At 37.7% G+C, this 27,891-nt stretch overlaps 1 protein-coding gene across 1 annotated transcript in view; it reads right to left on the reverse strand.

Moving 5' to 3' along the window:
* Positions 1 to 3,271: 3,271 nt before the first annotated feature.
* LOC120531238 (collagen alpha-2(VI) chain-like) overlaps positions 3,272 to 27,891 on the reverse strand; it is a 68,150-nt gene continuing 43,530 nt past the window's right edge. The window contains exons 18-29 of the mRNA XM_039756473.1: positions 26,233 to 26,295; positions 24,447 to 24,509; positions 23,521 to 23,571; positions 23,002 to 23,037; positions 17,177 to 17,239; positions 17,031 to 17,093; positions 15,089 to 15,124; positions 14,937 to 14,982; positions 14,622 to 14,774; positions 10,897 to 11,346; positions 10,307 to 10,345; positions 3,272 to 7,271 (exon numbers count right to left, since the gene is read on the reverse strand). Coding sequence (XP_039612407.1) covers positions 6,664 to 7,271; positions 10,307 to 10,345; positions 10,897 to 11,346; positions 14,622 to 14,774; positions 14,937 to 14,982; positions 15,089 to 15,124; positions 17,031 to 17,093; positions 17,177 to 17,239; positions 23,002 to 23,037; positions 23,521 to 23,571; positions 24,447 to 24,509; positions 26,233 to 26,295 — 1,671 coding nt within the window. The 3' untranslated portion in view covers positions 3,272 to 6,663. The remainder of the gene's footprint in view (positions 7,272 to 10,306; positions 10,346 to 10,896; positions 11,347 to 14,621; positions 14,775 to 14,936; positions 14,983 to 15,088; positions 15,125 to 17,030; positions 17,094 to 17,176; positions 17,240 to 23,001; positions 23,038 to 23,520; positions 23,572 to 24,446; positions 24,510 to 26,232; positions 26,296 to 27,891) is intronic.

Consider the following 27,891-nt stretch of genomic DNA (forward strand, 5'->3'; position numbering starts at 1 on the left):
GTTTGCTGCTGTTTATACCTTGATACTCATGCGAGTGCAGGAAATCTCGGTCAAACCAATAAATCTAACTTTCTTTCTAGCATCGAGAGTCCAACTAAAACATAACCGTTGGTTTTGTCACAGTTTACAGTTGATTACCATCGTCAGCTCCTCCTTTTGACAAAAGTCGACATCAGCCCTGAAAGAGTTAAGTCAGCTTTCTCATGCAAACCATCAACTGCATCATTCTGCTGTTAATTTGTACTTCCAACAAGGTAGTGGCAGTTTTATTTCTTTTCAGCCATTTTTCCAACCAAGTACTAAAGAATTTATGTTTTGAGGTCTGTACTGAATGCTGTGTGGCCTGTCTGCTGGCTGCAAATGTATCTCTTGGTGCAGATGTTCCTAATTTTTGTTTCCTGCCAATCTGCTATCCTCCACACCTCCACGTGCAGTAGTTATTTTCCTCTTTAGATTACAGCCCTTTTCCAATGGCTGCATTCACCAAAATAGTATTGAACATTTAGTAAAGCCAGAACTCTGAAATTATCTTTTGGTGTAGACACCCATATTCATGTTGTACACTTTTTGTTTCAATGTTGATTTTTTTCTAACAGATGACAGATTATGTCCTTTAAATAAACCTAAACAGAGTAAATGAACTCCGCACTTGCTTTAACTATGGTTTTATATGCGATTAGATGCTTAATCACTGTCACTCAAAATAACAGAGTAAACTGTATACTAGTAACTCTGTGTACTTCCCATACCAGAAACAAAACTGATGAAAGATCTTCATATAAATTAATCATTGTACACAAAATAACTACAGAAGAATGAGCAATGGAAGACCACATAGTAACAGCTTGAAGAAGCCTCCATGCTAAACAGATTTTCAGTCCCCTTCTGTACGTTCAGGTGGCTCATCCATTGAGCAATTGTCCCAAAAATATAGGGTCTCCCTCTTGATTTTGGAAATACTTGATTTCTTGTGCAGCTTATGTCTTAACTATAAGTTCCAAAGGCATATTGTCAAGACGGTGGCATTACAGACAGATTAGAGGATGTTGGCAGGGCAATAACTGGAACCACTTCTGGAGTCAGTAATACTCCAAGAAAGTCTAAATGGCCTTCTACAGCAGCGCTATTTCTAATTGCCTGTCGTATTAAAATTATTTTACCTTTATCTTTTGTGTTAGTGTTACTTTAACTACTGCCAACCATAACTTTGAGGATTTATTTAATATATGAAAATCGCTAGCTTTGCCACCTCACAGAAATTACATTTCAGGCAGGAGCCTTCTATGCAAGAATATTAAAGTAAAGGAGTTCTGTGCACAATAGAATAAAAAAATGGATTCATTGGGTGTCATTTTTATATGAAAATAGAGTTAATCATCACATCCATGTATCAATTATAAATAGTAGAAGAAATGAACTATAAAAATAACAACTCACATCTATCACCTTCACCTCCTCTCAACCAAGTGCATGACTCAAGTGCTTTAACAAAACGGATTTCTGCCACTCATACTGTTCAATACATGTCATCGATGCCTGCGCCATACACAATAATGCCATGTTATTAACATTGTATTAGAACATTTAGCTACAGTATATAGATTGTGTAATTAGAATTTTAGTAGAACTATCTTTCAAGAAGTTTCATTTGCCTCAAAGTGAAATTATTCACCTCTGTCCCAATTCTCCGGCACCACCTACTTGCCATGTAAAATTGAGGTGGACACCTCATACAATTAAGTGTGCTGTCACAATGGTTTCCTCATACGAGCTGTTTGCATCCATGCATATTTCATTCTTCTAAAATATCTTTTCAATGTTGTGATGTAAGCAATAGAGACTTTCAAGGTCTCTGATTGGCTCTGCAGGAATGGCCTTAGTGCCTTGATGCCAATCATTTGTTAGACATTTCCATAAGATTGAATTCCCAGAAAGCTCAATGGTCCCTACTCTTTAAAAAAAAAAAAGAAAAGAAAGTTGCAATTTCAAATTGTCTGTGGAATAAGAACATTAAAGCTGATGAACTGCCACCACCAATTTGATGATTTAAAACTTAAGATCCTATTCAGTGACTGGAGAAATATCTGCTGCTCCAGTCATATTTTCAGAAGAGTCCAAAACCATTTTTTTTTATAACAAAGAAAATGTATTACTTCATCATTTCCACATTTAGATAACCCAGTAACCAGAATGCAAGTGCATACTCCAGCCTCTGAAAAACATCCTTCTCAAGTTAAAATTTATTGTGTAATTTTTCTCAGGACCACGTCTCACAGATTAGTGAATTATTAGACTAAGGAATTGATTCAATGACATTTTCAGAGACGTCAAATGAGTAGTGATGTGGAAAAGTACGCTATTCACTTTATTCTCTCTCATAGCACCAATGTGCTTAAATTCTGGACTTACACAAATAGCACCAGTCCATATGTAGACACAGTCTTCTCTGTAGCTTTGCTTTAGCTCATGCAGTAAGACAATTCCTTGTAATTGCATTAGAGTTGAGCTATTATAGAGAATAAGATACAATAAAACTGATTTCTTACCAATCATGTGCTGCTATAAGGTGCTGGAACATACCTGGTGCATTGCATAACTTAAAAAGCATTCTGTTAAATTACAATTTTCTAAATTAACTATGAAATACAGAGACTGTGGTGAGGTGGTAGGCTTTTGTAAAAGAATAGAATTTTTTTTAAATATGTATATAACGAGAAGTCAAGCAAAATGACACCTTTATTGGCTAACTAACAAAGATTACAATATGGAAGGTTTGGAGGGATATTATAATCTTTTTAGTTAGCCAATAAATGATGTCATATTGCTTGACTTCTCATTACATCCATAATATCTAACATGGCACAACATCCTAGTTCTATAAAATCTGTATAAGTAAATATGAAAATAACTACTTAAACATTACATTTTCTGGTGTCTGAAAATGTTAAATATTATTAAAGTCAGTCTGTTCTTTGCTTATTTTCTAGGTCAGTGTTACGCACTTTTGAATAATGAAAGAAGTACTGCAAATGTTAGGTTATGTTGCTTTTTATGTAACTTTACAGATGTCACTCACTATCCTTCAGAAGGTAAGTATTCATTAAGCGAAAGGACATTAGCTGCTACTCAGAGAATGCAAATGTTCTCCTTTTGTATTTACTCTTTACCTTACTCACATACTTCTGCATTTTTTATGAATAGGAACTATACAAGCACCCTTTCAGATTCAAATTTGCTATAGGACACTAGGAAAAAATTACAACGATACTGAAACAAGTAAGAAATACATTTTATTTGAACACCGTGTGTGAGTCTGACTAGGTTCTCTATCCAGAATGCATTATTGAGCATTAGGAATTAAACCAAAGCTTTACTTAGAAATGAGGCAGATCACTGAGTCAAGACATTTATTCATCTGCTGAAATGCTAACCATGATCACTTTACAACAGGTTATTCATTAATGTCAAATATACCCTGCATTATCTGAAGGTTAGAAATAGGTATTTCTTTCTCTTTAAAGGTTTGAATTCTTTGTGACAAAAAATTATCCAGTTATCCTCTTACAAGTCACATTATGAACACTAATAATTCTGAAAATCCCAATCTTAAAGAAAAAGACACAAGTTTACAAACGATGCACTTCAAGCCTTTCAGAAACATAAATGATGGGAGTTTAGGTGCGAAAAAGTTGTGTCTATAGATTCCATGTAAAACTAAAGTTACCCAAAATAATTATTAGTTGACTAACAAGACACCACTTTAGGTAAACCAATTTTTATATTATGTGGAAGTCTGAGCACACTTTAAACTCTGCTTTTTTAAATAAAGTGCAAACTATTATGACTAGCAGACACTTGCCTTTCAGTATAATAGTATTTAATCAAAGAAGCACCATTTCTAAAGACTTACTGAAGTTACAATTTTACCTGTATTTTCAAAGTAATGATATTTTCATTCATATGGTTTACATTTCATTGCTTATAGGGTGTAAATAAATGAATTGCAGCATCACTTGCTTTTATAAATCAGAAATATGTTTCCAAGAACATTTGTGGGTTTTTATGATTGATATTATCTGACAATAAAATGTCACTGCCCATAATTCAATTACTGTGCAAATGTTTTTGTGCCATGCATGCCTGAGCTGTTTCACATGTTTTGACGTGCTTAAATATTTTTCATTCCAAGAGGTATATCAAAGCTAGGAGATTTTGCCAAAGCTAGCATTATGAGGGTCTCTTCACACAGATGGCCCTCAGTCACCACTTGGCACGTGGGACAAATGTTTGGTCCTCACTTTGCATTGAAAGCAAAAAGCAACAGTCTTACCCAGTCAAGCCAGAGCAGATCAAGTGACTACTTGGGATTGTGATTGTGAAGATGATTACTCATCCCATTTGAGTTCTTGTACAATACAAAGAATTCTAAAACCCCAAAATGCAATATATATATATATATATATATATATATATATATATTTATATATGTATGTGTGTGTGTGTGTATAGATGTATATATATAATGTACTAAAATGTAAGTTGATAAGTGGAAAAGATTTACTAATGTGAGCAAGCTGAATCAATTGAATTTTTACAAAGAATAACTTGGCATTAAAAGATATCAGGAGCTCAGAATGTAATAAGCAGTTCATTGTTTTCATTCAAAGGCATCAATTAACATAACATGAAAAGTGATCATTTAAAGTTGAGCACAGAGTTTAGCATTCTATCTTCATGAAAGCAGACTAAATAAATTTAGAATGTGATTTACTTTGAATGTGTAGAAAAACTAAATGTACCATAAGGCATGCAATATTTCAGGGGTCAAAGTGGATTTCAGAAAACACTTGGACGGATGTAGCTATAACACAATATTGTGTTTAAAAGAGGTGAAATGAATTAAGTAATAACAAAGAATACAATAATATAACATAACCAACTCAATGCAGGGCAGCACAGGGGCCAGAGTCTATCTTGGCAGCAATGGAAGCAAGGCAGGAACTAGCCCTGGATGGGGCACCAGTCCATCACAGAGCCCATTCTTGTACATTCACAGAGGCCGTTCAAGAATAGCCAATTAAATAAACTCACACATCTTTGGGTTGTGGGAGGCAAGCCACAGTATCCTGTGTAAAACCCAAATAAACTAGGGGAGAGCAGGCAAACTCAACACATACTGTAACTGGATGTAAAACAGCAGCACTAACCATTGTGTCACCCCTAACAGAAATAAGCCCTTGGGAATCAGAAAGGAAATTGGCCTGCAAGACAACAGACCAATTTAAAATTTTAGATTTTAGCAGCATACCGTTCAGTCAAGTTTATTGAGTTAAAGTCTCCGTCGTAATCACTATTGACAAGGATAGTGATGAATGGGAGACAATAAAGAAATGACAACAGGATACTGTTTAGTAATATGCACAGACCCTAAATATGCGTCATAATGTGCCCTAGGGTGACCTTTCTCCAGTTTTATAGTAGCAAATGGATAGAACTGTGTACTACTACTATTAACATGCTTTTATGACAGTGATACAGGTGTATTTTCTGAAATATTAAACGCAAGGGCAAAGTTATGGGGATGTCAGATCTTCAGAAAGTGGTTTCCCCCAAATTCTTTTATTTAACTTCTGTCAATTATTAATTATTTTATCTGCTCAATTCTAAAGGCTACCCCTTCGCCACTAACTTTATATCGATTGTGATTTAAACGAGCTGCTGATCGTCAAAGTGGAAACCTCCCCCCTCTGAAATTAGATCAATCATAAATGAATCGAGCCCCAGGGACAGTCAGTGGCTTGCCCACTTAGTTCTTTCAAGGGCCAACCAACCATGTCACATTTTCTGGTCTTGTCGCTGGTTAAATTTCACTCATTAAAGGATTATATTACATAGGACACTTTAGTCAGAAGATGTCATATAAAACAAACATAGCAAAAATTTTGAGGACATTTTCAAATTTAAGACTTTAATATTTGACTGTGTAGTGCTGCTCAGGTATGTGTATGTTGTCGCAAACTGCTGTCACATAGTTAACAAACATCAGTGTTGGATGTCGAAATGGGTATGTCCAATCTAAAGTACGTTTTCAGAAGATATTTCCCTGGTTCCATGCTTTTACTTTGACCATACTCTATAATCAATGCTGTATACAGTAAACTGGCAAAGAAGGGGGAGACCCTAGTACAAAAATGTAACCTTTATTTATAATTGACTTGAATTAAAATCTGTCACTTAATACGCTCAATTGACAACATCTGTTTCAATTTCAAAACATAAAATTAATAAAAGACAGTATGGCAATGTTTTCTTGAATGGTTAGAGAAAATCAACTCATATAAGGAGAGCAACTCTATAAAATAACCTGGAAATCTCTGAATGATACTTGGATGCACAAAAAAACAAAAAAAAAAAACAAAATCATGAACCTATGATCCTGTTTTGTCTAAAATGACACTGAAGCCTAAAAAATAAAACTTGCCAGCAAATGTTTTAATTAAAATGACTCTCAATTTTAGAAAAGGAAACTTTTATTTGCACGTTTTAATGCCTAACTGTGAGAGAAAACCCTTCTTAAATAAATCGGTAAAAGACTAAATGTAATCATATTTCTTTCACCTATGTGTGCATTTGGTAAATACGATTTATATTCAGTGCCTCCCACTAACAAATCCACCTAATGAATCGATCAGAAAAGCCAGGTCTAGAGAGCAGAGCGAATTCTTTCTCTCTGAAGATAGCTGCCCGGTCTCCAAGCGCAAGCTGTGAAAGAACCTCCGAATCCACGTCACTCCCAACAGCAATCACTGTTGACATTGCATCTGCTTTCCTCAAAGAAGTCAGCGCCTCCGCAAGATTTTTGCTATCTGTTATTCCATCAGTGATGAAGACAAACGAGAGCTCTGCATTGCGTCTAACAGCCTTCTGCCTACCTCCCTGTTGGTTGACAATGTTGTTAATGGCATAAATGATAGCTGAGCCCACATTGGAGGAGGAGTCAAGATAGCGAACCTGTGACAGGCTATCCATTATAGTGGTAATGTTGTGGGTCAAAGAGAAGGCTATCTGTTGTTCTGTTTCTCCACCATACTGTAGAAAAGCAATGCGTGCATTGAGGTCATCATCATCTTGCTTTGCCAATGTTAGCCTTTGAGCCACTTCTTCCACAAAGTTGCGAGCATGTCGGAAGTTTTCATCTCCTATTCGCTCAGAACCATCTAGTAGGAAGACAATATCAACTGGACGCTGGGTGCAATGAGCAACTGCAAGCTCTGTTGAGAAAGAGACATATGATTAGAAATATGAAGCACTGATAAGAAATTTTAAATCCTCTTCATCACGGGTATAGTGAGGCCCCTGGATGAAGCATTTTGGCAGACCTTAAGCAACAGCAGCAAATGACTGGACATACGTAGAAAGTGAATCTTCAGATTTGTATGAAGCATATTTATGAACAATATTTTTCAAGTGCTCTGATTGTAGTATAGTGGATCCACGGCTAAGCAGCTGGTCCATTTTAAATTAATAAATAATTCAACCGCTAGCTCAATCTCCATGGGGGAGTATGCTCATGCAGCTCCGGGAGGTTGGTGGACTGGGCGGTCTCATGGTCTGGAATCCCTGCAGATTTTATTTTTTCTCCAGCCGTCTGGAGTTTTTGTTTTTCTGTCCCCCCTGGCCATTGAACCTTACTCTTATTCGATGTTAATGTTGATTTATTTTGTTTTATAATTATGTCTTTCATTTTTTTATTCTTTAATATGTAAAGCACTTTGAGCTACTGTTTGTATGAAAATGTGCTATATAAATAAATGTTGTTGTTGTTGTTGTTGTGTGATTGAGGGTGTTTTCTGTCTTGTTTCATTTTCTTTCCATGGTTCACAATTGAGGCAATGCACCCATGGAGGTATATAAGGTAGAGCTGGCACAAAAAAAGGAAAAGATTGTCAGAAAGAGAGGGAAGGAGTCAAAAGTTAAAAGAAAGGAGGGAAGAGAAAGACAGGGGAGGGAGAGTGCCAGTGCAAGTGAGAGAAAGAGAGAAAGCAGACAGCTGGGAGGAGAGCTCCTGGACAGGAGCAGATGGCCGATGCTCAGGGGCTGGAGAAAGCTACTCCAGCTGAATGATCTTAAAGCTGGAGTAACCCATTGGTGGGACTTGCCACGTAAGTCCGGGAAGGCAGCAGGATTCAGGGAGGCTCTGATGGGGAGCCCTGTTGGGGCCACAATTGCCACAGGGACCCAAACCTTGGCAAGCTGAGGCCTGGGTTGGAAGCCCTGCTGGGAGTCCTGGGACAACAGGAACCCACACCTCTAGTAGGAGTTGGAAGGCTGTACCCGTCGGCAGGGCATCTCTTCTGTTGTGAGGCCTTGCAGATTCTAAGGAATTATTTATTGGACTTGGTTTTAACCTCCACATGAACACTGTTTATTTTTATGGATTATTTATTTATGGAAGAAGCACTGCAGTATTTATTTGGACACGTATTGTTTGGGCTAATTTAATAAGCACTATTTCAGCTTTGCACCTACCCCTTGCTATTGGTTAGTGTCTTCATTTTCCTGGCTCATCCCATGGTTACGTTACAGGTGATGCTGGTTCAAGAGGATCCCCGAAGGGACCGATAGTGTTGGGCCGACACACACCATAACTCTGACTTTCCTAATTGAGCACTTTCTCCTAGAGTTTCTAAATGTGTGACCTTTTGCATACTGTAAGTGTGCTGTGATGGAATGGAGTCCTTTCCTAGGTTTGCTCCTGGATGATAGGAAATTGTGTTTTTTTTTGTTTTGTTTTTTTACTTTTGCCTGTAAATTACATACTGAGTTTACAGAAAGGTCACTATTTGAAAGGAATTATAGATAGTGTTTCTAATTTCCACAAGATAATACTTTTGTAAGTAACAATTCACATGGCATAATTAACCTGGTGTCATATTTTACATACATAGCTATCATTTCTGAACCTGGTTATCGTAACACAGGGTTACTGAAATTTAACCTATGCATTACTGTATCTATAATATATCCACTACAACTTAAATCTTATAGTCTTACATTGCTGTTTTGTGGCTTAAATGTGAGGCTGTCAACTATATAAAGTCAAAAAAAATCCTTATGGTATTGATCTTAAAATAATTCTCTGTCATTATTAGGCAGCTTGCAAAATACATAATTGAATAGTGTATGTTGGGCTGAGAGCGCTGCTGCCTCACAGTAAGGAGACCTGAGTTCGCTTCCCGGGTACTCCCTGAGTAGAGTTTGCATGTTCTCCCCGTGTCTGTGTGGGTTTCCTCCCACAGTCTAAAGACATGCAAGTTAGGTGCACTGGTGATCCTAAATTGCCCCTAATGTGTGCTTGGTATGTGTGCCCTGCTGTGGGTTGGCACCCTGCCCAGGGGTTGGTTTCCTACCTTGCGCCTTGTGTTGGCTGGAATTGGCTCCAACAGACCCCCGTGACCCTGTAGTTAGGATATAGCGGGTTGGAGAATGGATCGATGTTGGGCTAAGTGGCAACTTTAAAGTAGCCACATATGAATGATTGTGGGAGTGTGTGTAACAGTGGCCTGCAATGGACTAGTGCTCAGTCCAGATTTGTTTCCTCTCTTGCTCTCAATACTACTCTCCACTGAACTAAATAAGCAGTAGAAAGTAGACTGATAGATGAAGAAAAAAATGGCTTTATATCAGAACCAGTAACGGCGCACTGCACGATATTGTGCAGTGAATACACTTGACCTGAGCATTCATAGTTTTCATACTCTATCTGTATGTTTAGCATTCATTTGCTCAGAGGTTGATGCGCTTGCTGCTTCCTAAGCAGCTCTTCTTTTCTCCACCCTAGCGGCCCGCTTCTTCTCTTCTTTCATCTGCATCTTTTCACGTTAAAACTGATTAAGTAAATGTTTGTGTTACAATTACTTAGTAGGTTTTCTTTAATTTTTCACTTATACTGGCACTTAAGTCTTCAATCTGCCTCAAGAATAATTTAGGATATGAAGAGGTAGGGGAACTGACGGCGAAGGTGGTAGGGAATGAGAACGGCGCCCATACGTATGCGCCGCACGGCCACCCTGCTGGCCGCTGCCGAGAGTTGATTCTACAATAATATAAAATAAAAATAAAAAGAGGAATAACCTTGGAGTTCAATCATCACCCCGAAAGCGGCTATTAGACGTCACATAGTATCCGTGTACCAAAATTCAGGTCAGTAGGTCAAACGGTTTGCGAGCTACAGGTGATTTAAAATCCTGGACAGACAAACGAACAGTCACGGTAGCGTATTCTATATCAAGACACATTAACTTACCTGTTTTACACGGAAGATCTGGGCAAACAATAACTGGTTCTGTAAAAAGAAAGTACACATCAACTTGCAAACCACAAAAGCTGTAAGGAAGTGACAGTTCTTGAACTTAATGAACTTAATTGAACTTAATTGTTAGCATAAAATAAAAAATAATTTTGGAAAAATTATTACCTTTTAAACTGTTAAAAATATACTTTACCTGTATGAGAAGACCGGCAAGAAAATAAAATATTTTAAAAAAATTTTCCACAAAAAGTTTAAAATCTTAAGGAGAAGTCTACATATTTATGCTAGTCTTGAACACATAGTGCAACCTATGACAACAGCGTATATTTGACAAGATTGGATAGCTATGAGTTTGGCGAGTTATTTTGTATTTCATATTTTTTTTAATCCTTATTTTTCTGACGATAGAAGATATTTTAAAGAAACATTACATGGTAAATAAGAAGACCCACAATGAACTTCTGACATTTAGGAAAACAAAAATGTGTTTGCTGCATGAAAAAATGACAAAATCGCATTATTGTATCCTAATCTAGATGTTCAGAAGTTCTCCCCTGTAGATCATATAAGGCAGAATTTATTACCTGGACACAGTCTTTCCTCCATTCCATCAATGAATTCCTCAGCAACCAAATCGACAAAGTTTGACATCTCGGTAACATTGCCACTTGGGCAGGCAATGTCCCTCAAACTCTCACTTTCCTGTTTCCGGCGGAACATGTCACCAATTCCAATTGCATGGACAACAATATTTTTATCACAAAGAGATGTCAGAAGGGCAGAATTATCCCTAGGGTCATAACGGCCATCAGTAACAACAACCGCAAACACTCTAGCTTTGTCACGCCTGCTCTGTCTGATCATTTGATTGTAGGCATACTCAAGGGCAGAGGGAGTCCATGTGCCACCTGCAATCCACTGGAGCTTCTTCACGGCATCTTTAAAGGCAGACAGGGAATCAATGCGTGGATCATCAAGCTGGATAGCTTCAAAAGTGCCCTCATGGCTGTACTGGACAACACCAATACGAGTTCCTGAAAAATGAGACAAGTACAGAAATTTAGTACATATGACCTAGTAGCAAGCAGGGGGAAAGGTGGCTGTGGGTGCTCAAAGACAGACCTCTACAAAACCAGACACAAAAATGAATATTTATTTATTTATTTAAACAAACTGGCACAGGTTTAATTTAATTTAGTCTCTGAAAAATCATTTATTTAATTAGTTTCTGACTTCAGTGGAGAGGCAGGTGGATAAGAAATAAATGAGTTTTTTTTCAGGGTGAGGAACCAACTCCATTATTACAAGTGGCCCACAAATTTTGACTGGCATAACCAGCACCAAATACTTTCCTGAACTGCATTTTAAATTGTCTTTTCTCACTGTAGTTTTGATGTTGTTTCAGTGAAACTTGACCATTGGTATTGAGATACTGAAGAGATTGCTGTGGCCAGAAAGTCTCTCCAGGTTCACACTAGTATAAAATAATTTTTAAAATAAAAGAAATGATTTGGCTTTCCAGATCAGGTTATTATTTTTTCACACCAGTTGTTCTACTGATTACAAGATGCAAAAATGTATAGTATGATTTTTTTACAGGTTGATTTGCAACTTATTCACGTAAAGATATTCTAATTTATTTTTTTGCCCAAAGATGTTTGATTTGTAATGGTTTTAATTACTCTTAACTTTTATGACTACTTTGCTTATCTTTTTGTTAGCTATAATCTTTGAGCATATATATTATATATTGTCTCCTTGGAGACAAATCCAAAGGCATGTTATCTATGGATCATTTATGGCAAGACAGAAAACGAAAAAACAAAAGTGGCAGTAGATTTGTTATGAAGGTCTTTTTCCATTCCTGGCAAAAAGTGAAAAACTGAAAGTTTCTTATCATTATTGATAGGCTCAGCTATTTGTTATTAATTTTGTAGTACTAGGGTGTTGTACCGTGTTAGCCATTATGAATGTAGTGAGAAGTCAAGCAAAATGACACCTTTAATTGGCTAACTAAAAAGATTACAATATGCAACCTTTCGAGGCAACTCAGACCCCTTCTTCAGGCAAGATGTATTCATTTTGCATAACAGTTTCTTCATGTTTAAACCCACTCTGGTAATCAACAGTTTAAATCTATTATAGTATAAGCTGTCTTGATTCATACCTTTTCCTAATTACAACATACTTACAATACTGTGCTTATAAATATTTCCCTGGCATCTTCTGATATTCACATATTCTTAAAATGTAGTTTGCTTTTCCTTAGTTGATGCTTCAAATGCATTTTGTCTCATTGTTTCTAAATAAGCAGCATTTGTTGGCAAAAATGTAGGCTTCACCTTTTACATCAGACATTCAGGGCTATCATTTTGTTATCAATTAAATAAAACAAACAATACCGCACTAAGTCAGGTTTATCATAATACACAGAACTGACACAAAGGGAAACAAAACAGGTGAACTGTGACTCTTGACTGTTAAGCCTTCAACACTGATGCAGGTTTAATAGCCAATTTCCTTAATATTCTCTTCATTTGTTGGTATGGGATTTTTCATACTGCGGTGGGCTGAGGGTTTGTTTCCTGCCTTGCGCCCTGTGTTGGCTGGGATTGGCTCCAGCAGACCCCTGTGACCCTGTAGTTAGGATATAGCGGATTAGATAATGGATGGATGGATGGATTTTTCATACTTTTTGAATGCGCTTCACTGCTAGAGAAGAAATTAAGAAAAAACAGTGGATGAAAAATGTGTTAAATGAGAGGAGACCATTAAGTCCATCCAGCTCATACAGTGAGGTGATTTTTTAAACACTCAGCTAGTTCTTCATTTCAACTACAAGAATTGTCAGTTCGCTCTAGATTTCCACAACCCTTTTGGTAAAGAACTGCTTCTTGCTTTTCATTTTGAATGCTCTTCCATTCTGTTTTCACAAATGGCCTTTATAACATTAATATTTATTTTAAATAAACTAGGGGGTCCTGCTCGCTTCACTCGCCAACCCCCGTGTTTGGTTTTCCGGACACACTTTTAAGATTTTTTTTTTTTTTAATTGTTGCTATTTCATTAGTTTCACTTTTATTTCAGAACTTCTGTAAAAACAATGTTTGGAATCTTTCGAGTCCCAATATGCTGAATCTTTTTAATGAGGTCAGTGAGACTTGTGTTTAATGACTTTGTGCCATAATTCAGGACAGGTTTCTCTGTTTGGAATTTCAGCACAGACAAAACGATCCACATCAGTAACCAATAAATGCATGTGAGGTAAACTCCGCTTTTGAAATTCTCTGACTTAAACTTCAAAGCCTTACAATATTTGTATACTTCTGACATATCACCTGTGTCCATATATTCGATCTCTATTCGCCTTTTCGTTATTTCTCCGAGTAATAATTTCTCTTTCTTTGCGCTAACTTTGTTTTGACACTGCCATAGTGCCAACATTTGTGAACGTGTTTATGAAGTTCTACTTTGTCTTTTACTCTGTCTTTTAATTCTGAGCCGGATTGGACGTGCTTTTTTTTTTCAATTCCTGATAATTACTTATTTTCTGAATTTGCACCTAGATTCATCTTTTTCTTTTTTTTCTCTGCAATGCTTTTGAGTCTTTTTTTCTCCATGCTGCATTCTTCTTCGCTTAGTCGTCTACATTTCATTTATAACGTATTGTCCTCATACGCTTTATATGTGCTGAGAGCCCTGGATCTGTGTGTGCTCAAAGCCTCCTTTACAGAACTGAGTGTTTTGCTGCCTCTGGGCTTATTTGATATTGATTGTAGGTAGGGCATGTCTTGCAAGAATCTCATGTTCCACGTCATCGTGAGATGGTTGTGGGTCAATCTCTTGGCACAAAGTCTCATGTTTAAGGTCCCTGCAAAACGCTCCGTGGCCAATCTCTTTCATTTTGCGGTTTCTTTTAAGTGTCTTCCGTGGTTTCTTCACGTGAAGATCATGTCTTGACGCCCTAGTGTTTCTCTCCAGGATTTTTTTTTATAATAGAGAGATAAGCAACTTATCAAATTGTCTGTAAATGAAATTCATTCTTACTGTAAGAGTTAAAATTCACATGAATTCTTTTCGCTAGTGACAACCCACACTGTGAAGAAGAATCCTGCAGAAGTTTATACGTTTACTCAGTCTCCTTGAGTAAGGCTCTGTAATCATATTCAAAATCACAACTCAAGATCCAATCTTTGAACAAAATGAAAATTTCCATGGCTAAATCAATTACTGTAAATTTTCTCTGTTTCAGTGGCATAACCCAATTTCTATTACATTTTAAACACATTTCAGTGTTCAACCTCCATACCTGAAAGAGCTTTTGGATCTTTAGCAATGGAGCCCAGTCTGCTGACTGTGTTGATGACAAAGTTTTTCTCAAGTGTGTAGTTGGTAAGGCCCACACTTTCTGAGCTGTCAATTACAAACACAATATCCAGGGCACCACAACGCTTCTCACAGTCTGAAAGGCAAAATGGAAACGGAAGAAACTTAGACAGTTGTAGAAAAATTCTGATGATTTCTCTTTTTAAACTGTAGCATTTTAATAATAAAAATATATATCAACCTATTCTCTTATGTTACTATAAAGTGCAATTTCAACATAAAAAAACAAAAAACTCACCGCAACACCCACAGGTCTCTCTGACGTAGGTCATAACATCACAATCCTGAAAAGTAATAAAATGGTTTTTTTTTTTATTTATTATTATTATTTTTTTTACTATATTGTGATACCAGCTGAATGCTAATTGAGTAACTAATTGAACAACTTACCGATAAACCAGGATCGCCAGCTGGACCAGGATCACCCTATTAAAACAATAAACATTATTTCAGTGATGTGATGCTATTAGACCAGTGATTCCCAACGTGTGGCACACACCCCACTTGGGGGCAATTAGATTTTTATGGGGGGCAAATCGAGAATATAGTTACATTAAACAATTTATAAAATAAAAAAAATAGAAATTCACTCTTAAAAATGATAGAAAAAATAAACAAATCATTTTTATTTTTTACAGAGACATTTATATATTTATGTAAACATAGACGGGATGGTGAAGTCCCTTTCATTTATGATTTTGCAACTGGTTTGGGTTTTTCTACTTAGAAATCGTTTTTACCATTAAAATAATATGAATTGTAGCAATGATTATAAAATTTTGCCACATAACAAAAATATTAAATGATCAAAATATTACAGAAAAAGCTGTCATTAAAGTTATTTTATATTTATGAATATCACATCTTTTATTATATGTTTTCAAAACTGTACTTGCTGTACTTTCATATTACTTCATATTATATTATTTTATTTTAACAATTTCTTAGTGATTTCTTTGTCAGTACTTCAACTATCCTTTCCCTCTTTTGTTTCCATGTTCTTTGGAAGTTTGTTTAGACCAAATTAATGACATTATGGGCTTCCTCCATGTGAGTAGGAGTTCACTTTTTGAATAGGTAATAATAAGAATAAGGTATATGTTACAGTGGGGAAACATCATGATTTTAGAGAGGCCTAGGTGGGGCATGGTCAAAAAAGGTTGGGAACTAACTAGACTATTAGTTTCAACAATGTAAGAAAATAGAATATTAATACCACAAACGCTTGAGAACAGGTTATCCACATGAAGCTAAGCTTGTTCAGTCACAGCCAGTACTTGGATAGGAGACCATCTAGGAAAAGCTTGGGTTGCTTCTAGAAGAGGTGTTGGTGAAGCCAGTGGGTGGTGTTCTTACCCAGTGGTCTGAATGTGGATCCCAAAGCCCAGTGATGGAGACACTGTGCTGTCCTTCAGATGAGATGTAAAACTGACATCCTGACTCTCTGTGGTCATAGAAGATCCCTGGGCATCCTTCTTGAAGAGTAGGGTGTTTCTGGATGTCCAGGCTAAATTGCCCACCGTGGCCTAGTCATTCTGGTCCCCTAATCACCCCCTGTCCCTAACTGGCTATCTCTCTCACCACTTTACCACCTTACAGCTAATGTGTGGTGAGCATGCTGACTCAGCAATGGCTGCTCTCGCATTATTCACTTGGATGCCACACATTAGTAGTGGCTGAAGTGGCTCCCCACTCACGGAAAAAGAGTTTTGAGCAATTAGAAAAGCACTATTTAAATTTAAAGGATTATTATTATTACTTTTGATTAAATACACTTTGAGTTTTAGACATTAATCTTAAAAAAACTCCTTTGTTGTATTTTCACTTGGACATTACAGAATCCTTTGCAAATAGATACCTCGCATTTTAGTCATTAAGCCTTTTGCTTCTTTATTCTTTGGCAGATTGGAATCTTTTCTGTTTTGGATGACATGAAGTATACACCATGTGATTGTATCACAATCTATCTGTGATCTGGTTGTTATAATGAAAATGAGGACAATGTTTCCCCCTATCTTTTCATTTGGAGTAAAAAATAATAATTATGACACATGACGCTCACTTTGTCATATATCACCACCATTATGGAGTCATTAGTCTATACTATTATTGGAGCATGATGGTACAGTATGTGCAGTAGATTCAAACTGGCAGAATATATGGAACAAATACGTCATAATAGTGATGAGAACTAGTCCATGAATTTTCACCTTTATGTGAAGGACTGTCGCCTAATGTGCAGTAATAGCAAAGCCAAGCACAAGACATTAAAAGGCACCTCCATTCTACAAAGTAAATCAAACAATAAATTCATTACTGTGCTGCTACTTACTACTTGCCCTGGTTCTCCTCTAGGACCACGTGGCCCTGGTTCTCCTGCAGGACCAGGATCACCCTAACAATTAAAAGAAAAAGTGTAACTTATAAGAAAATCATTTGCTGTGCTGATTGAGAAATTAACAAACGGAGGTACTTTACCGAGTTCCCATCTTCTCCTTTAACCCCTGGAGCTCCTTTCAATCCATATTCACCTCTGCCACCCTGAAAGGAAAGTTTGAAAAATAAAATCACCTATTGCCTGGTAAGGATGAGGCAGTAAGAGTGTATGTAACAACTATTAGCACATTCAGCTTGCCCATGGCACTGTTCATGCTAAGGAATTGTGATATTTAAACTGCATCTGCAGGAGAAATTGCACAAGATTGGAGTTTCAAATTCAGCCACTATAGTCACTGTTCACTTCCTATGTCATCAGCTGATGATTTTTAATATCTGGAAAGTTTCCAGCTGGAAATTAGTTTTGAATCCAGGGCTGGCTTTAGGATGATACAAGCACTGCCTGCCCCGAGCCTGAGGATGACAAATTTTCTCCCATGCATTCTTCAGATTCCTAGGAATTGCACCCCTGTATTAACTGGAACAGCATGGGGTGTTACTGGAATGAGAGCTCAGTTATTTGGCTACCTGAATGATTAGAGGGAGGACAGCCTGGGTAAATCATAGACTCCTATTGCAAAATGTGTTACCTTTTACATTTACATTGAACACACTGTCATTCCTTGCTCTGCCTTGTGTCAAAATAATTTCCAACTGTGTAGTTTGCATAGAGATGCAAGTAATTGCTCTTTTGTTTTGTGTGTTTTTAATTTGTTAAGGTATGAGAAAGGCAGGCAAACTGTACTTAAGTTACAGGTGTTGTTTAAAATAAAGAAGGAAAGGAAACTGAAGTTTACTTAAAATACTAACGTTGCCATTGTTTATCCTGATCTAATTTGATTACCTTAAAATATTACTTTTATATTTAACTTTTTTCCCTCATGACTGCACCTTATGGTGCTAATTTAATATCTAACCATTTAGTTTGTATGGAAACATTTATAAGTACATTATGTCCCTATTATGCTGTGATATATTTTTTATTATATACACATTAATAGAGTAATACAAAAATAGAAAGATTTGAAAATAAAAAGTCCAAAAAGTTGTACCATTTAACAAATCCCTATATTTATAAGAATCTCATTACTTAACCCAAACTAAACCCCACTTTCACTAGTTTCAAGTGCTTTTTTACTTATTATTTAAAAGTTAACAGAATTAAAAATAAATGAAGCAGAGTATGGATTACCTAAAGCGGGGTTTTCAAAGTCGGTTCTGAGGGCCCACTGTGGCTTCAGGTTTTTGTTGCAACCAGATTCATAATCAGTGACAAGAACTGATAAGGCTGATGTCATTTAGTTAGCTGTTTTTTTTTTTCTTCTCTTATTCTACATTCAGAACAGCACAACAGCAGGATTTTTACATTTATTAGACATTTAGAAATAGTTCTGTTTTAGCTATAGATTTACAGTAAATGCTTAACACTTTTTTGTTGATTTCATTATATTTTGCCCTTTTTCCTTGCAGTTTGCTCCCTTCATTGTATCTTTATAATGACAATTAAAATTAAGCAGAGCAGACACCCATGCAAACAACTCAGAATCATGAAAGGCTGCAACTACTTTAGCATCAGACCCACTAATTAGTAAATAATGGATTAATAAATCAATTAGAACCCCTGGAAAATCAGAACAAAAATCAAGATGAAAATCTAAAATATATATAAAATAGATTATTCCCATATAACTGCTTAGTACATTTTAATAAATATATATTGTGGCGGACGGCTGGCATCCATGCCTGGCTGGGACACCCCTTCGCTATATGTTCAGGAGGAGCAGCCATGGACTGTGCAACACCTCCTCCTGGATGCTAGATGGCAGCCCCCCTGGGTTGGATCTGCGCCTCGGTTTCCCGCAGGGATCCATGCAAATTGGAGTTGGGTGCAGCCCTTTTGGGTCCTGCAGGTACCGCCAGGGGGTGTTGCAGCTGGGACTCCTGAGCCCTTATGGGCAGTGTATTCGCTACACCCAGTGGACTATAAAAGGGACCAACAACCACCACTCAAGGGCAAGACTCAGGAGGAGGACTACACTTGCCAGGAGGAGTGGTGGTGCAAAAGAGCTCTGTGTGTGTTGGTGTTTTTGCCTGCTTTGGGACCGTGTTGTGCCTCTGGGACACAGGGAAGACATGAAGAAAAATAAAAGTTCTTGGTTTTTATACATGCCTCCAGTGTGAGTCTGTGTCGGGACAGGTGCCAATATACCACCTTTTGGTTACAGTGGAAATCCCAGATGGGACTCTTTGCCTGGGTTAAAGCAGGGACCCATCGTTAAAAATAATTTAGTAAACTACCTGGTGCAGAAGACGAAGACATGCACACGCCAAGAAACACCTGTGCACTCTGCAGCCGGCAGTTCGCTGTTCAGCCGCAGAAGCCTCTCATTAGCAATGAGAAGAGAAAGGGTTGGCGCAATCTGACAGCAGCGGGCACTTTGGAAAAGTCCATCGCCGCGAAAGGGATTGACATGCCTGAAGAAGCAGCCAGGCCATGGAAGCTGCCTCCGGGAGATGGGATCCAGGAGGTAGGAAATGGACCCAGGGATGGTTTACCCTGGGAGTGTTATAACACAACTCTGTATACCTACCTTGCAGAGGAAGACCGCCCGGAGGTGTTTGGCTGGCTGAAGGATGCCTATGCCAGGGAGGATGACGGGACGAAGTCTGAGGAGGACGAGGGACCACTGTACAACCGTATTCTGTGGGGAGTGGCCCAAAGGAGCAGGGAGTGCTGAAGAGCCAGGGACTGCTTCGTGAGTCAGGTAAGGGAGTGGAGAGTGTGCACCGGAGACCTGCAGTTCTGACAGGATGAGAGTCTGATAGGGACGGTAAATCACCACCCCACGCCAGTGCTGCACCTGACAATGCATGCGCAACAAAGACGCATTTGTAATGACTCCTGGCTGGAGAACTGAAGGGGCAGGGTTCTGTCCCCTTTGCCGGCTGAATTAAATGTATTTGTGTTGCAGGAATTGCAAGAGGTGAGAAAACCCGTCAAAGCATTGCTGAAGATCGGTGGGATGATTAAAACACCAATCAACGAATTAGGGAAGACAGCAAGGTTGCCGCTGGGGAAAGTGGAACGGTATCTGCGGCACCTCGGGGGCTGCCTTCTCATAACAGATGGGACGGTGCAGGTAAGTGATACCGGCACTGTAGATAAAAATGGTAGCCCTAGCGAATTGAGCCACGATCTTGCTGGACAGATTCATGTAGTGGGGTGTCCGAGTGCTGAATGCACCATTTCACTAAAAACATCTGGGACACGGGGAAGAGGTCGGCTTGTGTGTGTCAGCACCCGCACCTAAAAGGGGCCACGGTAGCATCTCGGTCGAAAGGGGTACAAACAGCACAGGGTCCCTCTTCTTGTCATAAGAGGATTCAAGCTGTTATATCACCCCAGAGTAACGGGAGACAGCGGGAAAAGGGAAGGTCTCCCTATAAGAAGAAGCGTGAGCCCCGAAATTGGCTGAGAACAAGGGTGGAGCGGAGATACCCTGCTTGTTTCTATACCTCAAGGGTGCAGTTCAAAAGAGGGCACTGGTGTTACAAGTGCCATGGTATTGGTCACACGTGGAGACGCTATCCGTATCGAATTGCAGAGGACGCCTGGTGTTGGCCTCAGCGCAGTGTCTTTGCGCCATTTTCCTAATTTTCTATTACAGGAGGAGACTGTGGACTGTGGTATGCCAGCACCCTAACACAGAAGGAGCCAGCTTCAGCTGGTGGAGGGGCAGTGTGATAGACATCAGGGGACCTTGCCCCACTGCGACGCCTGGAGATGGGAAGGACCAGGAGAGGGGCTAGATCTTCCCCGGAACGCAAGAGGGCAACCTCCCTGGATTGTATGGGGACCACAGAGCTTGGAAGCTGAACCTTATGGGAGGATGTGGCCACCACCAGGGGATGCCTGGACAGCTCCGGAACTGTGGTCCACAGCACTTCTGCTACAACTGGAAGTGCTGCCAGAAGAGGAGCTGGATGCCTATGCAGCACTTCTGCCACACCCAGAAGTGCTGCCGGTTGTTAATTGTGGAGCACCTGGAGTACTTCTGGGTGCGCTATAAAAGGGGCAGCCTCACTACATTCCAGGAGCCGGAGTCGGGTGGAAGAGAATGGAGCTTACATGTGAGGAGTGGAGGTTGCAGAAGAGAGAGGAAAGAGCATTATTGTGGCTAATTTGTGCACTGTGTTGTTGTGTTTTATGAAATTTGGAGTCTGTCTGTGTCCAGGTTCAAGGTTCACAATATATACTGTATACTAGCTGTGTAAGCCTGTGCTCTAAGAAGCCCAGGATCCTAAAAACTATTGAAATCATCAGAAAAAAAAAGAAATGTAGAGATGTCAGGTAATTGAAAGGAACTACTCTGGGCATCTCTCCCCTAGGATTATTCATTTTGCCAATGTATTCGCATAGCTTGTGCATTAGCGGCGCAAGGAAAAGTAAAAGGGATACCATTTTGCCGATGTTACAGGCTAAGCAAACTTTGTCTTTCTTCTGAGGTTTTGTTTTGCTTATGTGCTGGCCTCGCTTGTGTTATTAGCGGCTAGGTGAGTTTTCTGTTTCCTCAGAGGCAGAACCCTTACCCCAACTCCACCTCTCACTTCCGAGCCGGACAGACACACACACTTCACATGCACAGATATTTATATATAAGATATGTATTTATCAAACATAGTTTTCTAAATCTGGGAATTGACAGTTCACTTAATTAGCCCAATTAAAAGCAGAAGCTGGTTGGAACAAAAACCTGCAGCCGCAGAGGTTCCCCAGGACCGACTTTGAGAACCACTGACCTAAAGCAACTGACATGGGGAACATCTCAGGAAGGTGATCAAAAAATAGATCAGATAGATGGAATTATCTGATAGAAAATATTTTTACACCAAACATATTTTTGTAGAATGTTAAATGTATTGATTGGTTGGTTTATAAAATGATGCATTTAGGTCTAAATAAATAATTAATAATAGTCATGTACCCTTTTTTTGATTAGAAAGCTGATGGTGCACTATATTCATAAGGGGGGGGGTTTGGGACAATTCAGTGCAGAGTAGTGTTCTTGGTGACATGCAAATGTTGTTTCTGTACAGAATGTGGGACTAAGTGTGTGCTGGGGACCGTCAGAATATGTCATGATTTATTTTTTCTGTACTTTTCTAATTTTATTTTCATAATGGTGTGTATGAAAGATATCACATAAAATAAAAACTGATGCAAAAAATGCTTTCTTAAATTTCAGCTTCTACAAATTAAATCATGTACGCCTACATAAAACACAAGTCCAAAATGCTGGAATGCTTTTGCGTGTCTTCTGTATGCAAATTTATAAATGGGGCTGTGTTATTTATGTCGATACTTTCATAACTTTCAGTCATTCTCTTTTGTCTATTATCAAACTAAATATGTGAAAGATCACATAACTCTAGTGAACAAAAAACATATGGCTTATAAACTCTTTGTCTTGTCAGAGATGATAAATGTGTAAGAATAGCATGATGCTGGATTGTGATTCAGACAGCTGCCAGTTCTACACCCACCACTAACTCTGTTCAGGTTCACCCAGGGAAGGTTACTTAATTTGTCTGGTCTTCAGTACTACCCTGTACCTTTATGACTTGTAAATGGTTTACTTTACAATATGAACTAAATAAATAATCAAGAAAACTATTAGGCTGTGTTATTGGCAACAAAAAGATAATCTGTTCATGTGACTTGGCTCTCTTGACACAGGCAAGCTTCCTTTATCCACCCTGCTGCAAAAAAAAACTTGTTTTCCATATCTTTCTTTCCAGCTTTTAAAGAAAAAAACATAATTTTAATCAGCTTCCTTCGTCACAAACCCATAGTCAAGGTGATGTACCTGAGGCCCAGAATTGCCTTTCTCCCCAAGTTCACCCTGCACAGAGAAAAAAGATAAAAGCAAAAACTGATTATTCATTATTCCTTAAAGTATGTTCTCCTAGTAGTAAGCAGTGAAACGGTCTGTATTATTGATGCACACTTGTCAGTAAACATGCATTGTAATACAATAAAAAAATTCCAGTTACCCTGGAAGTAGAAAATGAACTATCTGATGAATCTTTAGTTTATTGTACAAGTAATCATAATCAGTAGCTGATCTATAGTAGTAATTTTTACTTGACAGTATGGTAAGAGTTCAATTACATTAAAATGCTTAGCCGACCTTAATGTTTGAACCCTTCTAAATAGGGTAACAGCAGCTCTAAACCATACTGGACCAGGATTATAAAAGTAATGCATTAAAAGATATTCAAATGAGAAACAAATCAATTCCATTTAAAAAGATTTTAAATGTTATTGTTAAACAGGTACACTTTACACTTATTGCTTATGAAATTAGACAAATGATGAACTCTACCATGGTTCCACGTGGACCTGGGTAGCTGAGTCCAGTTCTTCCTCTGTCACCCTAAACAAGAGAGAAACAGCAGAACTGAATTAGTTACTTTACATAAAAAGCAAAAATATGCTGATGCAGTAAAAGTACCGTATATATTTGCGGATAAGTTCTCCCATGGATAAGTCGGGGCTTGCTTTTACAGTATAATTTCTGATATTTTATAATGTTGGTCATGTAAGTCAAATGTGGAAAACTCACGCTATTGGTACAAGGGATTATGATATGCTAACGCCCACCTGAGAGAGTAACCACGGACCACACAGCCTTTTTTTTTTTCTATGTGGGTGCGGCAATGCGGTGTATCAGCATGTGCTCCTAACCTCTCTCTCTCTATTGTGCCTACGTGACCACACGGTAATACCCAAACTATTCCATAGCAGTGTTTGCACTGATTTGTGTTTCTTGTATCTCACGCCCTCATACACCTTTATCATACAAGCATCCCTTATCTACGATGGAGCGTTCGATCAGAAGAAAACATGAAGCTGGTTTTAAATAAGTAGCGAAAGAAATTGGTAACTGCGCTGCAGCAACAAAGTTCAATGCGTCTTAGAAACTGATGTGAGATTGGAGGAGGCAAGAAGATTTAAAAAAAACAAATGAAGTGTTGCATTTTTGAACGGGCGTATAAGTCAGGATCTGATTTTATGATCGAATTTTTGGGTTTCAAGACGTGACTTATACATGAGTATATACAGTATTTACTAAAATCATCTGAGTATGAATATGAATACAATCATTAATAACCGAAGAAACATTGATAGCAGACAACTTGTTCTATCTTTCATGCTAAGTAATTATTTACATTAACAAGGTAAATATTAAAAAAAGGTCAGTGCAAAGGTTCACTTAATGATTACTTATTTTTAGTTGAAAAAACTTACTTTTGGCCCTGGTGAGCCTGGGTCTCCCCTTTGTCCAACATCTCCTGGGTCTCCCCGTGAGCCCTGAAAAGAATTTTTTAAAAATGTGTTTATTTTAAAATGGCATAATGCTGTTGTTATTCTAAACATTTCCTTGAAATTAACAATATAATGCTAATCCAAGGCCATCACCAAATATATTCATTTTCATTCACACTTCATCACACAATATACCAAATACATCATAATACAGACTAAATTGTCAAGCCCACACTCATGAAAAGCTACTAAACATATGCAGGCTATTTATTTATAACTTAAATATTTGTTTGTACTTTTTCCAGCAAGGCAATTTGGAGAAGAAAAAAAGACATTGCAACTGACAGAAACAGTCACCACCACAACTAGCGTTCACTTTAAGGATTCAATGTAAGTTTTAAAACAAATGTCAGTTTGTCATGGCTACTGGCAATGGACATGCATTCCGAACTCCTGTTTTTAATGGCAGTGTTTTCTTTCTGATGTGTAACCAAAGTAGCTCTTTGACTTGAAATCCAGATGGCTTGTAACATTGCACTTGGCAGACATAGGCAACTGAAGCAATCACATTTTCCTGGGTTAGTTTTTATTGCAATCTTCCAATGTGCGAGTATGACAGGCTGGAAAATGTACAAACTGAAACTGTTCACTGGAAGTTTCTTCCTAATCATGCAATCCATACAACTTTTTTTTTCAACTAAACCTGTTTATTCCAGATCAATGTCATTGTAAGCTACTGGCAATAGCTAATTCTGGATGGGATACCAATCCGTCTCAAGTCAAAAACTCAGTAACTCCTAATGGGGCATATTGGGAGAATTAATTAAACCAACCTGTCTTGGGATGTGCAAGGAAACAACATGGTTACAGAACGAAAGTGTACATAACAGACAGCAAATGGAGGTACTTGAACTTGGGTCTATGAAACTGTGAGGGAGAAGTACTAACTACTGTGCCACTGTGTCAGTAATGTACCTCTTTTAGTAAAAAAACAAAACTGGTATTTCAATAATACACACACGGTTCTTTACAAATGGATTGTTTAAAACAAAGATATACAGTAAAAAATAAATAAACATTGTTAGTTTCTCCTTACAAAAAAGACAGATGCTGTAACCTACATATTACTGAACGGAAAAACGAAAAGAAATGTGCTTCAAAGTGGAAGTCCATCTCAGACTCATCGCGGACAGTGAATTCCAGTATGAGCTTGGTGGATCACTCCACAATAAACAGCTCTGATGAAGGTAGTGCTTCTTGTTTAAGGTTGCTGATCACTTTTGACCACTTCTAAGAAAAACATGTGGAATCTGGCTTTTTGGATGACAAACATACACTACCTGCATAGACTAAAGACTTATCATGTCTCTGGAGAACTTCTATAGTATAGAGGAGTTACAGGAAAAGTCACACCTTTGCATATACAGTTTGCATATTGTACATTGTCTTATCTTGATTGGATATGTTTACATTGATCAGTGATGTCAACTGATAATAACAAAATTTTACTTATGTAGATTATAATTGCATCTCCAGCAGAAGTGGAGTCTCGTTCGTCTGGAGAAAAGGAGGGAGATACACTCACTAAACATTACAAAACTTCCTGGTGGTAAAGTTGGATTTTTTAATCTCTCATTTGCAATGTTCTTGCTTTCTATTGAGATCACCCATACTAGAGAGGTACAGATAGGCAGTAAGTGGTATAAGGAAAGAAGCCAGTAAAGAATCGATCACAAACGAAACATCGTTTTGTATGAATTTAACTCACATTTTTTCCAGATTCTCCTAATGCTCCTGGTGGACCTCTTGGACCTGGCAGCCCAATGTCTCCCTAATAAAACAAATCCAAGTAAGAAAATTAGTTTTAAACAACTTACAAACACATAATGTTTGACTGGAATAATGCTCATAAATCAAAATGTAATACATAAGGATGAGTAACCTCATTCTGAATTAACTTGAACTGCTACATTCACATGAAATTTATTGCTTAAAAATCTTTGCTTGCTGTTTTAAATTATGCAACATTTTTGAATCTTCCAAGTATCATCTTCATACAGTACATTTGCCAATTAATACAATCCATGTTTAAATTATTGTGTTAATCACACTGAAGTTCAAAGCTACAGATCAGGAAATTTTAGTAAATATTACTAAATTACTATTACTATTATACTAATAAATATTTTTTTCCTGTGAGTTGATTACGGTTTTTTGGTTATTTTTGAATATCAGGGGTTATTTGAATGAATATTTATTTATATTTTTTGTTTTTTGTGGGCACTACCATTTTGCTTGTTGTTAGGATTGTAGTTTCTGGAAGTTGCATTTGCAGTGTCCAAGATTGTGGATCTATTTAAAAGAAAACTGTGTGTGTAATTTAGGTTTCTTTGATTTCTGACTTCTTGCAATTCTCTTTTAACTTCAATTAGAATTTCACTTTGACAACAAGATTAAAAGTTTTTTTGCTTTCTCGTTTTTTGGTTTAATGATTCATCTCCTGGTTATTTTCTTTATCTATATATATAAAAGTCACTGTATGTTTGTGTGTATGGATGTTCCAGCATCACTTCTGAATGGCTGGAGCGATTTTCATGAAACTTGGTACACATGTTTCTCATTGGTTTACTAAAAATACTGTAGGGTGAAATCAACCTTAACCCCACCCCCTTCTGGGTAGGGTGGGGGGTGGTCTTACGGTCTTGTATGCATGTTATCATTCAGTTAACACTTGGAATGACCACCAGAGGGCGAACTGGAGGAGACTGCCAGCATTCTTTATGTTTGAGCACCGCTGTGCCCCTGTTGCTTTTGAAATTAAATAGAGCTGGCCAGCTTCGAGCATCAACTAGATGATGACATACATAGAAGACCGCAAGACAAGCACATTAGTGCTTTGTTTGTTAATTTATTTTTAAAGTTTTTTTTATTATATTTTTCTCAAACAATTAGAAAAAAAAACAACTTTATTTTTGTCCGGGGCAACGCTGGGTATTTTAGCTAGTTCAATGTAAACTGCTATCTATTGCTTGCCACCAGTATAATTATTTTTCTGGAAAGGTTATTCAGTATAAAACACTTGTGTAGTCTTGAGATTATCTGTGTAGGATACACTCGCCTAATAACCATAACTATAGCACAAAATACAATTTGAAAACTGTTTTTTAGTAGCACTTTCTCCATGCTTCATGACATGAATATATTATAAAGTATCTATCTATCTATCTATCTATCTATCTATCTATCTATCTATCTATCTATCTATCTATCTATCTATCTATCTATCTATCTATTAAAGTGGAAGAATTGGAAGAATCAGCAACACTAGAAGGAAATGGCTTAATATTAGGGAAGCCATCTGTTTAAACTACTAAATGAAAATGAGGAGCACGATACTTTCAAATTGTTAAGGAAACTTACGTTGTAA

The sequence above is a fragment of the Polypterus senegalus genome, chromosome 6 (assembly GCF_016835505.1).
Source record: "Polypterus senegalus isolate Bchr_013 chromosome 6, ASM1683550v1, whole genome shotgun sequence".
In the NCBI taxonomy this organism is placed as follows: domain Eukaryota; kingdom Metazoa; phylum Chordata; class Cladistia; order Polypteriformes; family Polypteridae; genus Polypterus; species Polypterus senegalus.